The sequence below is a fragment of the Loxodonta africana genome, chromosome 13 (genome assembly GCF_030014295.1).
Source record: "Loxodonta africana isolate mLoxAfr1 chromosome 13, mLoxAfr1.hap2, whole genome shotgun sequence".
Classification (NCBI taxonomy): domain Eukaryota; kingdom Metazoa; phylum Chordata; class Mammalia; order Proboscidea; family Elephantidae; genus Loxodonta; species Loxodonta africana.
The window spans coordinates 48,643,748-48,657,918 of record NC_087354.1 but is presented as its reverse complement, the minus strand read 5'-3'; the positions used below and the strand labels follow the sequence as shown (position 1 = coordinate 48,657,918).

General features: G+C 40.1%; 1 protein-coding gene across 1 annotated transcript in view; it reads left to right on the top strand.

The window, feature by feature from the left end:
* The window catches only part of LOC104846711 (IQ domain-containing protein H-like), a 57,193-nt gene that overhangs the window by 39,362 nt on the left and 3,660 nt on the right, over positions 1-14,171 (top strand). The window contains exon 4 of the mRNA XM_023558368.2: positions 929-1,046. Coding sequence (XP_023414136.1) covers positions 929-1,046 — 118 coding nt within the window. The remainder of the gene's footprint in view (positions 1-928; positions 1,047-14,171) is intronic.

Genomic DNA, 14,171 nt, shown 5'->3' with positions numbered 1-14,171 from the left:
CGTTATCCATAGAGTTTTCGCTGGCTGATTTTTGGAGGTAGATTGCCAGGCCTTTCTTCCTAGCCTGCCTTAGTCTAGAAGCTCTACTGAAGCCTGTTCAGCATCATAGCAACACATAAGCCACCACTAATAGGTGGGTGGTGGGTGCGTATGAGGTATACTAGCTGGGAATGGAAGGAGAAGGCTCTCCCACTGAAGCACCTGTGCATCACACAAGTCGGTAGGCTGTGATATTTGGTTTTTAATGACAATTTTATAAAAGTTGACATCATAGTAGAATAAGGGGTTGAGTTACTGGTGGTTGAGTTTTATTTGCTTTTACTTCTGTTGATCATTTTAAAGAACTGGAACCTACTTGCAAATTGGATTTTTTAGATATAACATTGTATACACACACTCATTCTTACAGCTTTGTTTTGTTTTTACATTGCCCTCCCTATGGAACTGTCTGTCCATTGCTTTATAAGGAAGACCTTTAATTACCTTTGATCCTTACGTCTTTGCAATTATATAAAATAACAAAGGTTTAAACAATATAAGTATGAACTGTTTAGGGACCATCATTCTGAATATATTGGATTTGATTTTATTAAACAAAATACAGCATTCTGTGTTTTTCTTAACCAAGAAATGTTTTATAGTGTAGTAATTCTGTCAGTTGTTAGTCATATAAACACAGCCAGAGATAGAGCTTTTTATTCATGCTGCAATAGTCTTTATCAGACTTGGAAATTCTTATGTTTAATAAAACAACTGCAGTTTTATAGTGGTAAAAATGCTAAAGATTGGTCTAATTTATTGTAATTACCGATAGAATATTTCCTATCAAATGTAATCTTAACTAGAAAGTGTTGTTTCAAAAATTACAATTTGAGAACCCTTTAAGAATAGCAAATTTGTATTTTAAATTATGTTTAATTTTACTTAGGTTGCTTCCAGCAGTAATTGATCAGAAATCATTTATTTTCCCTCTGGAATCTGGGGATAAACTTTGGCGGCCCCAAAAACAGCACAGCTCAATTCCACATACCTTTCCAAGAGTAAAGGTAAGAATACAGGTATTCATAAGGACAGAAAATGGGTGTATGGTTACCAGGGCCTAGGAAGAGGGGGTAACAGGGATAACTGCTAATTGGTATCAGGCTTCTTTTTGGAATGATGAAAATGTTCCAACGTTAGATGGTAGTGATGTTTACACAACTCTGGGAAAGTGCTAAAAACCATTGAATGGTACACTTTAAAAGGGTGAATTTTATGGTACGTGAATTATATCTCAATAAAGCTGTTATAAAAAATTTTTCTTAAAGGGTAAAGGTAGGAAATTTGTTGTTTCTTTTTTCTAAATGAAGAAGAAAATGCATGCGGATAGATAGGCCTGTTTGTATAATCTCCGGTAATCGTGTCAGAGACGCTCACGGTGTGGTCAGCAGGACAAAGAGCTTTCTTCAGAAAGCAAAATAAAACAACATAATGCCTTCAAATTTTTGAACAGAGCCCTAGAATGGAGGAAACCCTGGCGGTGTAGTGGTTAAGTGCTATGGCTGCTAACCAAAAGGTCAGCAGTTCAAATCTGCCTTGGAAACTCTATGGCGCAGTTCTCTGTCCTATAGGGTCGCTGTGAGTCGGAATTGACTCGACGATGGTGGGTTTTTGATGAAAATAAAACAATACTGAGATTAAGGGGGATTAAATGTCCCATCTTCCTTATTATTAACTAGTTATTCAAGTTAAAATTTTATATTTTTGCCAAGAATCTCAGGAGGGCCACGGTTGGCCTGCAAGTGGAAGGCTGGAAGTCTCTGGTTTATCTAGACAATGAAATAAAATACCAGAAATTAGGACAACTGTAGAGTGTGTAGTTGATATAATTGTTCCATAAAAAATAAAACTATGCAGAAATTTATTTACCCAAAAGAGTTTTGATTCCTGGCAAATGATCATAAAGATGAGGCTCTTATGTGCTGAGTATAACCTCGAGTTCTTTTAAATGCTGTGAGAACCCGCATGCTTCCTTTAGAAAGGGGCATGGAGCGTTTCCCACCCTGACTTTACCTCCAGGGCGGGAATCCCTGTTGTTGTTTTATTTCTAATATTGGTGACATCTGCTTAAAAATGCATATCCGCAGACACAAGAGATAGCCCTAATTTTGCATTGTAAAGTCAATGACAAACAGTACTGTTTTGCCAGCTGCTCCGCTTGCCTAGTACACCGACATAAAAGCTTGTATTATTAAGCAGTCGTGAGATCCAACTGTGATATTGCCACCTTTAATTGTCTACTTCCGACCTTCTAAACTAGGTAAACCCCAGTTGTTTCTTTAAACTCTCTTTCCCCACAAGTGAATGGCTGCTTTTGGAATTCCATTTCACACCAAAAAGGTTAAATGACCAACAATTAGGAGTTGCTCAATTGTAATTAAGAATCATAATTAAGAATTGTTTATGAAGCTTATTTTACATTTGTAAACATTTATAATTTTAAAAAAATGTTTCCACTAATCTTTCACTTTCTAAGGGTTTCCTTATTAAAAAAAAAAAAGGAATTAGTGGTGAACTATTGTAAGATAGAATTGGAATGTGAAGTCTTCCATATTCTTGTTGTATTGTTGTTGTTAGGTGCTGTCAAGTCAACTTCGAGGCACAGTGACCCCATGTGACAGAGTAGAACTGCCCCGTAGGGTTTTCTAGGCTGTGATCTTTATGGGAGTAGATTACCAGGTCTTTCTCCCATGGAGCCCTGGGTGAGTTCAAACTTTTGGTTAGCAGCTGAGAGCTTAACCACTGCACCACCAGGGCTTATAATGTTGTTGTTAGGTGCCGTCGAGTCGGTTCTGACTCATAGCAACCCTCTGCACAACAGAACGAAACACTGCCTGGTCCTGAGCCATCCTTACAATCGTTGTTATGCTTGAGCTCATTGTTGCAGCCACTGTGTCAATCCACCTCGTTGAGGGTCTTCTTCTTTTCCACTGACCCTGTACTCTGCCAAGCATGATGTCCTTCTCCAGGGACTGATCCCTCCTGACAACATGTCCAAAGTATGTAAGACACAGTCTTGCCATCCTTGCTTCTAAGGAGCATTCTGGTTGTACTTCTTCCCAGACAGATTAGTTCATTCTTTTGCCAGTCCGTGATATGTTCAACATTCTTCACCAACACCACAATTCAGAGGCATCAATTCTTCTTCAGTCTTCCTTATTCATTGTCCACCTTTCACATGCATATGATGCGATTGAAAATACCACGGCTTGGGTCAGGCGCACCTTGGTCTTCAAGGTGACATCTTTGCTTTTCAACACTTTAAAGAGGTCCCTTGCAGCAGATTTACCCAATGCAATGCATCCTTTGATTTCTTGACTGCTGCTTCCATGGCTGTTGATTGTGGATCCAAATAAAATGAAATCCTTGACAACTTCAATCTTTTCTCTGTTTATCATGACATTGCTCATTGGTCCAGTTGTGAGGATTTTTGTTTCTTTATGTTGAGGTGCAATCCATACTGAAGGCTGTGGTCTTGGATCTTCATTAGTAAGTGCTTCAAGTCCTCTTCACTTTCAGCAAGCAAGATTGTGTCATCTGCATAACGCAGGTTGTTAATGAGCCTTCCTCCAATCCTGATGCCCCGTTCTTCTTCATATAGTCCAGCTGCTCGGATTATTTGCTCAGCATACAGATTGCTCAGGATACAACCCTGATGCACACCTTTCCTGACTTTAAACCAATCAGCATCCCCTTGTTCTGTCCAAACAACTGCCTCTTAACCTATTTAAAGGTTCCTCATGAGCACAATTAAGTGTTCTGGAATTCCCATTCTTCGCAAAGTTATCCATAATTTATTATGATCCACACAGTCGAATGCCTTTGCATAGCCAATAAAACACAGGTAAACATCCTTCTGGTATTCTCTGCTTTCAGCCAGGATCCATCTGACATCAGCAATGATATCCCTGATTCCACATCCTCTTCTGAAACCAGCCTGAATTTCCAGCAGTTCCATGTCGATATACTGCTGCAGCCATTTTTGAACGATCTTCAGCAAAGTTTTGCTTATGTATGATATTAATGATATTATTCTATAATTTCCACGTTCAGGTGGATCACCTTTCTTGGGAATAGGCATAAATACGGATCTCTTCCAGTCAGTTGGCCAGGAAGCTGTCTTCTCAGTTTCTTAGCATAGACGAGTGAGCACCACCAACGCTGCCTCCGTTTGTTGAAATATCTCAATTGATATTCCATCAATTCCTGAAGTTTTGTTTTTCGCTAATGCCTTCAGAGCAGCTTGTACTTCTTCCTTCAGTACCATCGGTTCCTGATCGTATGCTACCTCTTGAAATGGTTGAACATTGACTAATTCTTTTTGGTATAATGACTCTGTATATTCCTTCCATCTTCTTTTGATGCTTCCTGTGTTGTTTAATATTTTCTCCATAGAATCCTTCACTATTGTGACTCGAGGCTTGAATTTTTTCTTCAGTTCTTTCAGCTCAAGAAACACTGAACTTGTTCTACCCTTTTGGTTTTCTACCTCCAGCTCTTTGCACATGTCATCATAATACTTTACTTTGTCTTCTTGACAAAGTATGAAGATGTAAAAGGCAAAGCTAATCATTTTACCCTCATCTACTACCAACTGTCCAATCCCATGAGATAGCCAATGTTAACATCGTGGTTTGTGTTGCTCCATATATTTCTCATTGTTCATAATATATATATGGTCTGAGTACATATGCAGATATATAGGGTTTTGGTTGGTTATGAATTTTTTTCTTTTCACTGAAACAGATTTCATCTCAACTAAGTCATCAGCCAATCCAGTGGGGAGCCTTGGAGCTGGGATGGCCCTTAGACTTGTCCCAAATTGAGGCAAAGTTATATCAACCAGTCATGAGACGTGGCTGTCCCTGGGGAGAAGAGTAATCTTGGACTGGGCAATTCTCTTTGGCACAGTGCAGATCCCAGGGAACGACTCAGCTGTGAGCCAGCAGTAGCTAGCATTCCTGGCAGTTGGGGGAATGAGTGCTTCAGTCTTGAATGAGAAATCTGGGCAGCACATTATACATCCACTCTACCACCCATGGGTGTCATGAGGGTTGGTGTCACCCAGTGCAGTAACTCATGGATGCATCCACTACACCATCCATTGGTGTCCCCAGGGTTGGTGTCATCCAGTGCAGTAACTCATGGTGTCACCCCTCTCCCCCAGGCCTCCGCCCATTTCACACCATGAGTAATGTTTTTTGTACTAATGTTCCGCGTAAATCATGATTCCTGTATATTACTCCTTCTTTTCCTTTAATTACTACTTCATTCTCAAAAAAGCTATAGGTTCACAAATACTAATTACCACAATATTTTAGCTAAAACACCAGAAAATTTGACAAAACCCAAGCCAAACTCACTGCCGTGGAGTTAATTCTGACTCATAGCAACCCTGTAGGACAGAGTAGAACTGCCCCACAGGGTTTCCAAAGCTGTAAATCTTCACAAAAGCAGACTGCTACATTGTTCTCCTGTGGAGCCACTGGTGGGTTCAAACCACCGACCTTTCAGTTAGGAGCCAAGCGCTTAACCACTGAGCCACCAGGGCTTCTTTGACAAAATCAGCGACTATAAAAACACTGGCTGCAACAGAAACAACAGTGCCTGCTTATAGCATGCGCTGATGAAACCGCGTGATTTGAAACGTCATTGTAACTAGGTAAGAATGACGGCTCTGACGGGAGAGCGTCTGAAGGTTCAAAAAATATATCAGCATAGAGTTTTAGCCTTGTAAGTGTATTGATACATGTAAGCTGGAAAAAAAAATTTTTTTTTAATGGTTTTGTTGTTATAACTAACTACAGGGATATTTTAATAAAAATAATAAATCTCTGCTGAAACACTGCACAAAAAATTTATAGACAGCCATTTTGATGTCTCCCCTTCTGACAGTGTCACCCAGTGTGGCCACTGACAACATCCCCTCTCCTTGACCCTTCCAGCCTTGGATTGTTTGTGTCCTGTTACGGCTAGTCCCAAAGATTCTGCACACTCGATTTCTCAACATCCTGCTCTTAACCCTGGGAAACAGTTCTTTTATGAAATTCTCCTCAAATTACCTAATTTGAACCATCTATTTCTTGCCGAAACCTAATACCCCATGTAATTCATGGCCAAGACTTAATTGTTTATGTGAAGAACCTAATTTCCCCAAACTTGATGATTTCATATAGAAATAAGCTGAAATATAAACATGATTATTGTACATCCCCTGTTCCCTAGCACCACCACGCCCAGTTGCTTGAGCCAAAATCTTAGCATTATCCTTGACTTCTTTCTCTCCTTACCCTCAGATATTACTGACTTTACCCCTGAATGTCTCTCCAGTCTTACACTGTGTCTATTCCCTCACCTGAAAACGTTTGTTTCTGAATAGAAGAAATGCAGCAAATATCATAAAGAGGCTTTACACTTAATCTAACAATTTAAGTGTTGAAAATATTCTCAGAGTTTTTCTTTTCTAATTGCCTTCACAGGCAGTTTGTGAGACATTGATTCCATTTATTTAACAATATCCAGTGCCAGTTAAGTGTCAGTCACTGTCACAGGCTCTGGGATGCACAGATGCCTGATACAGGCACGATTCCTCTCCACATGGAATTTAATGGAGTGGAAAATGGGTGGGGGGGGGGAGGGGATCACAATGCTTGAGGGACACTGCTGGCCTTCAGTGGGTCAGGGCCATGATGTTAAACTTTCTGCAGAGAGTGGAACATTCTGCAAGTGAGACATGCAATGGGAGTGGGGTATACAATGAGGGGACTTTCTGCACAGTGAAGAACTGTACACCTCAAAATATTCCTAGTATCTACAGTATGTTTGCAGAAAACAGGCACAATCATTATTCACACCAACACCAGCTACCATGGAAGAGACATTGTGCCACCACTGTCTCAGTCTAGACGATACCTGTTGCTCAGCTTGAATATCTACCTTGTTCACTGGATATAGCTCAGAATAACTTTTTGCATAAACAAAAGAGTGAAGTTACTCCAAAGAATGTGATGTAGGCCCTGACAGCAGTTCCAAAAGCCAAGTCCCCAGAATTGGAGTAAATGTATAGTTTCCTAGATAGCACCATACCTGGCATATAATAGTGTTCAACTTTGGCTATTATTCTTTACCTAACTCTAGAATCTCTTAGAACGTTAGATTTAGATGGGATCTCAACAGGTATCTAATTCATCCTAGTATCTAATACTTGACTCCCTTCAGCCTCATCTTCAGTAAGTAGTCATCAGCTTCATTTTAGTTATTTCTAGTGACAGAGAACTGTCACTAGAGATAGCTAGTTTCACTCTGTACTTTTCAGACCTGGAAAGCTTTTAGACTCATTGTTAAGGAGCCAGTGGGTACTTCTAATCACAGGAGGGATAATCTGTACTTGTCTTAGATCATAGAACTAGGCCCCCAAATATATCTATTCAGATGTGCCTCCCCCTCAGATTCACTGAGACTTGTGCCTCTCAGACTCACTGGGACTTGTCCTTCTCAGACTCACTGGGACTTGTCCCTAAAAACTTAAGATTCTTAGGGCTGTATGGAATCTTAGATACAGCTGATTCAGCTCACTTATTTTATGGACTAGGAAACCTTGGCCCTGATATTGGAAGTGATTTGTCCAAGGTCAGCTAGATAGTTATGACAGAGTTGGACTTGAGCCCTGGTTCTTGACTCTCAGTCCAGTGGCCTTGTGACTCTACCAAGCTGCCACATCAGTCCTTTGCTTCTCATTTTGCTCTTTGCCACCCCACATTCTGATGGCTTTTCTTAATAGTCTATCATAGCTCTAAATCAACACCAGCCCGACTCCTCTTTAGGCACCTTGGGCTTTAGGCTTTCGTGTACTCACAATCGTCAAGGAAGAGATTGGAAATAAAAACAACAGAAGATAAGGAGGAGGGAGGAAAAGTTTATAAGCCAAGAGAGTATTTGATTTTCTTGTTGTGTCTGGCAAGTTAAGTCTGAAGGCAATTTCAAAATAGAAATTCCTAAACTGTTTAGATCAAAGGACCTATTTTGAAGCACAATAATTTGGTAAGTTTGTGGGGCAGGGAAGATAATCAAAACCCACTGCCGTCAAGTCAATTCCTCATTATTTGAGAGTTATTCCCTATATTAATTCCTTAAAATGGATGCTTTAACAATCAAACAGACATAAAAAATATATTGTGATGTAGTATGAAAAGCAGTGTGCAACATTTGTGGCTAAGATGGGAAGGATCTTTAATTGTGTGGATTTAGATCTACTTGGGAAAGTGATTTTCAAATTTGGCCAAAGCTAGAGTTTTGAAGATTTTTGACATTATGAGGAATAATGAGGTGGGAGATAAAAGAAGCAAAAAATCTGAGCAAGTAAGGGTTGCCTCAGAGATTTCCACTGCAGTTGTACCTCGCTTGATATCAGATGGAAAATTCTGCTGATGAGACGGCACCCAGATGGTAGAGAGTAGGGTGAAGAGAAGAGATTGCCTCATTTATCCTCAAAATGACTTTTACTTCTCTTTTATCCAACCAGGATATATTGTGATTTATCCATTGCATTTGGTTATCCTGTTTCTTAAGTTTCTATTAATCTAAAGCAGAGGGACTCTTTACTTCATTGCTATAACAAGTGCCCTACATAGTAGGCCTGGAGTAGACTCCAGTGGTTGACAGCATAGGGGATAGAACCATAGGTTCACATCCTGCCTCCACCGCTTATTAGCTACAACTTTGGCAAGTCACTTGACCTCTCTTTGCCTAAGTTCCTCATCTGCAAAATGGGTATAATAATGTTGTTATTGTTAGTTGCCATTGAGTCGATTCTGACTCATGGGGACCATAATAATAGAACCTACCTTATAGGGCTGTTGTAAGGATAACTGAATACATATATTAAAACCGTGTCCAGTACATGGTGAGCACTGTATAAACATTAGTTGTTATTACTTGTTGATAAATACTAATCAACCTCTATCAGGTACCTAATAAGTGCTGGACACTATTTTAGGCATCAGTCAAATTTTTCTGCTCTCATGGCCCTTACCTTTCAGTGGGGTGGAATAGATATTAGGGAAAGAGATAGTAAACATATTGAAAAGTAAATATGTAGTGTTTTCATCGGTGAGCCCTAGCGCTGAGGAAGAAACATAGGGAGTGTTGGGATGGCCTCACTTGTAAGGTGACATTTAAGCAGAAACATGATAGAAGTAGGGAGCAAGTCACCTGGGTATTTGGGGGGAGAGCATTCCAAGCAGAGGAAACAACATATGTAAAGACCCTGAATTAGAAATATGAACAGCAAGGAAGCTGGAGAGAAGTGTGCAAGGGTGAGAGAGAGAGGAAAAATAATAGGGGGCCAGATCTTGCAGGCCAGCATGAGGACTGTGGGTATTGCCCCGAGCAAGATGGGAATCCATGGGAGGCCTTCCCATAGAGGACTGATTGGCGATTTGAACGGTCACTCCAGCAGCCATGTGGCGAATATGATGTGGAAGGGCAAAAAGCAGAAGCAGGGAGAACATCGAGGAGCCTGTGCTAGCCACGCCTGTGATATCTTATCTCATCCTCACAACACTTTGAGGGAGGGGAGCATTACTATCACCAGTTTACAGATGAGGAAAATGAGACTGAGAGACAATAGTAATTTAAAGCTAAGAAAGGAAGAGCTGGAATTCAAACTCAGTTCTATTTGCCCTCAAAGATCCGCCTTTTCCTGACCACTGTTAAAAGTATAAAAACTAGAGCTCCTGCCTGTATTTGCCACAGGGAAATTTATAATTGGGGGGGGGGGGGCGGTGAAGCAGCAGAATAAATCCTGATTTTGTGTAAATTCCTAACTATCCCCAGAATTTTCTTCAGATATGTCTCTCTAAATCTTCCCAAAGAAACTTCTCAGTCCAATGCCCCTGACTAAAGGTGGCCTTGTGACTTTCTGACTTGTTGCAGTAATACAAAGGCGGCAATTACAAAGTCACATTAGAATCACATGTAATATATTATGCTAATGTATCATATGCAATATTGTTTTACCACAATTGGCTACCATTCAGTTAGCTTACATATATGCTTTAGTGGGGTTTATACTTTACAGTGTACATAAGGCATGCTAACGGAACAGATGATTAAATATGGTATATGGGGTTGTTTCAGAAACCCTGGTGGCATAGTGGTTAAGTGCTATGGCTGCTCACCAAGAGGCCATCAGTTTGAATCTGCCAGGCGCTCCTTGGAAACTATCAGGCAGTTCTACTCTGTCCTATAGGGTTGCTGTGAGTCGTAATCGACTTGATGGCAGTGGGTTTTTTTTTTTTATGGAGTTGTTTCTATTAAAACATGAGCGTCAAACATGGGCCCTATGGGCTATGTCCATTAATAACATTACTTCTATGAGAAGATTCAATTTGCTACGTATTTTTCACCCATAGCTACTTTTCCAGAAACGTTAAGCCATTACAACTGCAGGGATGGTGCAGATGGTTAACATACTGTTTGACTAAGTACTGATTAATCCCAGAGTGTTCCTTGGAAGCAAGGATGGCAAGACTTTGTCTCTTGCACTTTGGACATGTTATCAGGAGGGATCAGTCCCTGGAGAAGGACATCATGCTTGGTAAGGTAGAGGGTCAGAGAAAAAGAAGACCCTCAGCGAGATGGATTGATACAGTGGCTGCAACAATGGGCTCAAGCATAGAAACGATTGTGAGGATGACGCAGGACTGGGCAGTGTTTCATTCTGTTGTACATAGGGTTGCTATGAGTTGGAATTGACTCAGTGGCACCTAACAACAACAACTGGTTAATGAGATGCAAGGAAAAGTGTTGAGAGCAGTTTTTAGGAAACTTTCTTAAAAGATATCTGGCCAGTGTCTTTTGAGTGTTTTCTTCCCCTTCTTCTAATCTCTGTCTGGAATGAGGCCGCGATGGCTGGAACTCTAGCAGCCATCTTGCTGAGTTGGAAGGAGTCTGGTCCCTAACAATTTTATGGACCACCACACCAATCCTGGAAAGCCTACCCCTGTATTTCATATGCGTGAGGCAAATATATTCTATCTTGTTTAAGCAATAGTCTTCCAGTTCTCAGTCGCGTGCTAACCTGACTATCACCAAAACCATCAGCTTCTCTATGTCTGGATTTATAGTCTATGTTTTCTCCTTTGTCATAATGGAAGAAGTATCCTGCTATTAAAGCTAGCCTCTTAAGGCCTTTGCTCCTACCATTATCCCCTCTCATTCATCATCGATTTCTCGCTCCTGTATCATTCCCGGATCTTACACGACTCCTTCAGTTTCTTCACACAAGTCTCAATACAGCTGTTATCTCCACAGAGAGGCTGTCCTTGACCACCCCACCTAAAGTAGCCTCCTATCATTCTCTGCCCCATTGCGCTAGTTATTTTATTTATGAACACTTACGACAGTCTGAAATTTATATGTATGTTTACATGTTTATTGTCTGATTCTTCACATTCCTTCAAGAATGTAAGGTTCATGTGGGCAGGAACTCTGTCTTTTTTGTTCATCAACATTTAGTAGGCTCTCAATAAATATTTGAATCCTTTGTTGAGGGTAGAGAAGGAGAGATGGAGGTTAGGGGAGGCCTCCCAGGGGAGGTTGCACCTGCCCTGAGTTCAAGTTGGAGTAAAAGCGTGTCCAGAAGATCATGAAGAAGAGAGAAGAGGACATTTCCAGAAGAGGGAACAGCATGCTTACTTGTGGAAGTGGAGAGAACACATTGCATGGAGGGACTTGCTGGTCACTTCGCAAAAACAGAGCACAGAACAATCATGAGGGACGGCAGGAGAGGAGGCTGGAGAGTAGGAAGAGGCTGGATCATGCCACCCTAAGGGAAACTATTGGAAGATTTTAGAGAGGTGAGAGACACATTCCAAGTAGTGCTCATAGGTTCAGTCACTCCGAAGGTCATGCAGAGGATGGATTGGAGGCAAGGAGACCCAATTTGGGGTCCATTATAGAAGTCTGTGTAATAATTGATGACAGCATAGATCCAGGCAGTGCCTGGGGGATTAGAGAGAGGGTAAAGGATCTGAGAGACAGACAAGAAGTTCAATCAACAGTACATCAACCAACATTTCTTTATAACGTAGCAGCATGTTGTAGTGGAAAGAGGGTTTGGAGTCAGAGGCTTAAATATTGTCTCTCCCACATAGAATGTTGTGTGACCTTGAGAGGTCACTTAAAAGCAGTTATCTTCACTGGGAAGGTGGGGATCATATCATGTATTCCCTCTTGTCATTTTAAGGACTAAATTAAACCAGTTGAATTATGGCAACATCTACTTATTATTATTATTTTTACCTATTATGGTACCAAAAAAAAAAAGCAAACCCACTGCCATCGAGTCGATTCCGACTCATAGCAACCCTATAGGACAGAGTAGAACTGCCCTGTAGAGTTTCCAAGGAGCACCTGACAGATTCGAACTGCTGACCTTTTGGTTAACAGCCGTAGCACTTAACCACTACACCACCAGTGTTTCCATCTATTATGGTTGTGCTATTATGGTAAAAAAAAAAAAAAATTTTTTTTTTTTTGTACCTGGCCCCAAATGGGAGCTCAATAAATGTTAGATTTCCCCCCCATCCCAACATTTCTCTTTTTCTCCAGTTCAACTCTTGTAAGAGTCAGACAGGAGTATGAGCATATCTGAATAGAAATAGTTAGGTCTTAAGGTTTTGTGAACCTGAGGCAGTTAGGCTGAAGCCGAGCTATTTAGAAGCAGCATGGAGTGAAGTGATGCTGTGATTGTGGGGGACTTCAGCTTGTTCATCCTTCTAGCCCTCGCAGGGAGGTAAGAGGGAAAATCTTAGAGTCGTAGAATGTTAGAGCTGAAATAGTAATAAAGTAATGAATAATATTTAAATGTATCTAAAGTATAATCAAAACTTTTTATTGATATAAAACTGGGATGTACTTCATGTAACCATCACCCAGCTTTGACAGTCACCGTAATTTTACCATTCTTATTTCATTTATTCCTTCCACCATTTTTTTTTTGTAAAGCCTTTTAAAGCAAAACCCAGACATCATATCATTTTACCCTTAAATACTTTAGTATATTATCTGATAAGGACATTAAAGAAAAAACGTAATTATTATCACATCTAAGAAATTTAACAGTAATTCATTAATAATATATAATTCCCAGTCTAAGTCTAGTCTTTCCCTAATTGTCTTAAAAATGTCTTCCTACACTTGTTTTTTTGAATCAGGGTGCAAACAAGGTCCACACGTTACAGCTGTATCTCTTTTGACCTATAAAATCTCCCCTCTTTTTAAAAATGTCATTTGTTTGTTGAAGAAACCAGGCCATTTGTCATGTAGGTTTTTCCCACAGTCCGAATTTGGCTAATTGCAACCTTGTGGTCTCATTTAACATGTTCCCCTGTCCCCAAAATACCTTGTAAATTGCTTGTTTTATTTTGAATCTTGATCAGATTCAGGTTCTAGCTTCTTGGCAGGAATACTTCATAGGTGGTGCCATGTACTTCCTTTAGAGCATATCAGGAGGCAATTTCTGTTTTCATCTTTTAAATGATGCGATTGATCAGTGAGTTCAAGTATTATCAGCCTGATCTATCCATTCTAAAGTTCCCCACAACCTTTCACCTGTAGTATTAGCAACTGTTGTTGTTTACCTAATGCATTATTTCTTTAGGGATTACAAAGTGGTGATTTTATAATTCTGTCATCCCTTGTGCATTTATGAGCTTCTATGAAGACCTTTTCCTTATCAACTTTTTGATGAATCTGAAAAACAGTTTTTCAGGAAAAGCAGTATACCTACCTGATCCCTTCTTTTCTTTTTTTAAATAAATTTTTAGATTATCAATTAGAATTTTTTTGGGGGGGGGAAAGCAGGAAATATTATTAAGAACTCATGGATTTTTATTTGTTTGAAGTGCTTCAACCCCTTACAGTCATTACGCTTTGGCCAGTGGGAGCCCCTTGAAGTCAGCTCCTTTATAGTTTGTGAGATACTTAACATAAAAAAAGAAAAAAAATTAGATTAGTCATTTAAACCTCAGACAACCCTGTGAAGGTAGGTATTATTACCCAGTTTTACAAATGAAACATCTAAAGCTCCAGGGGGCAAATGACTCACCCAAGATTATATGGCTCGAACA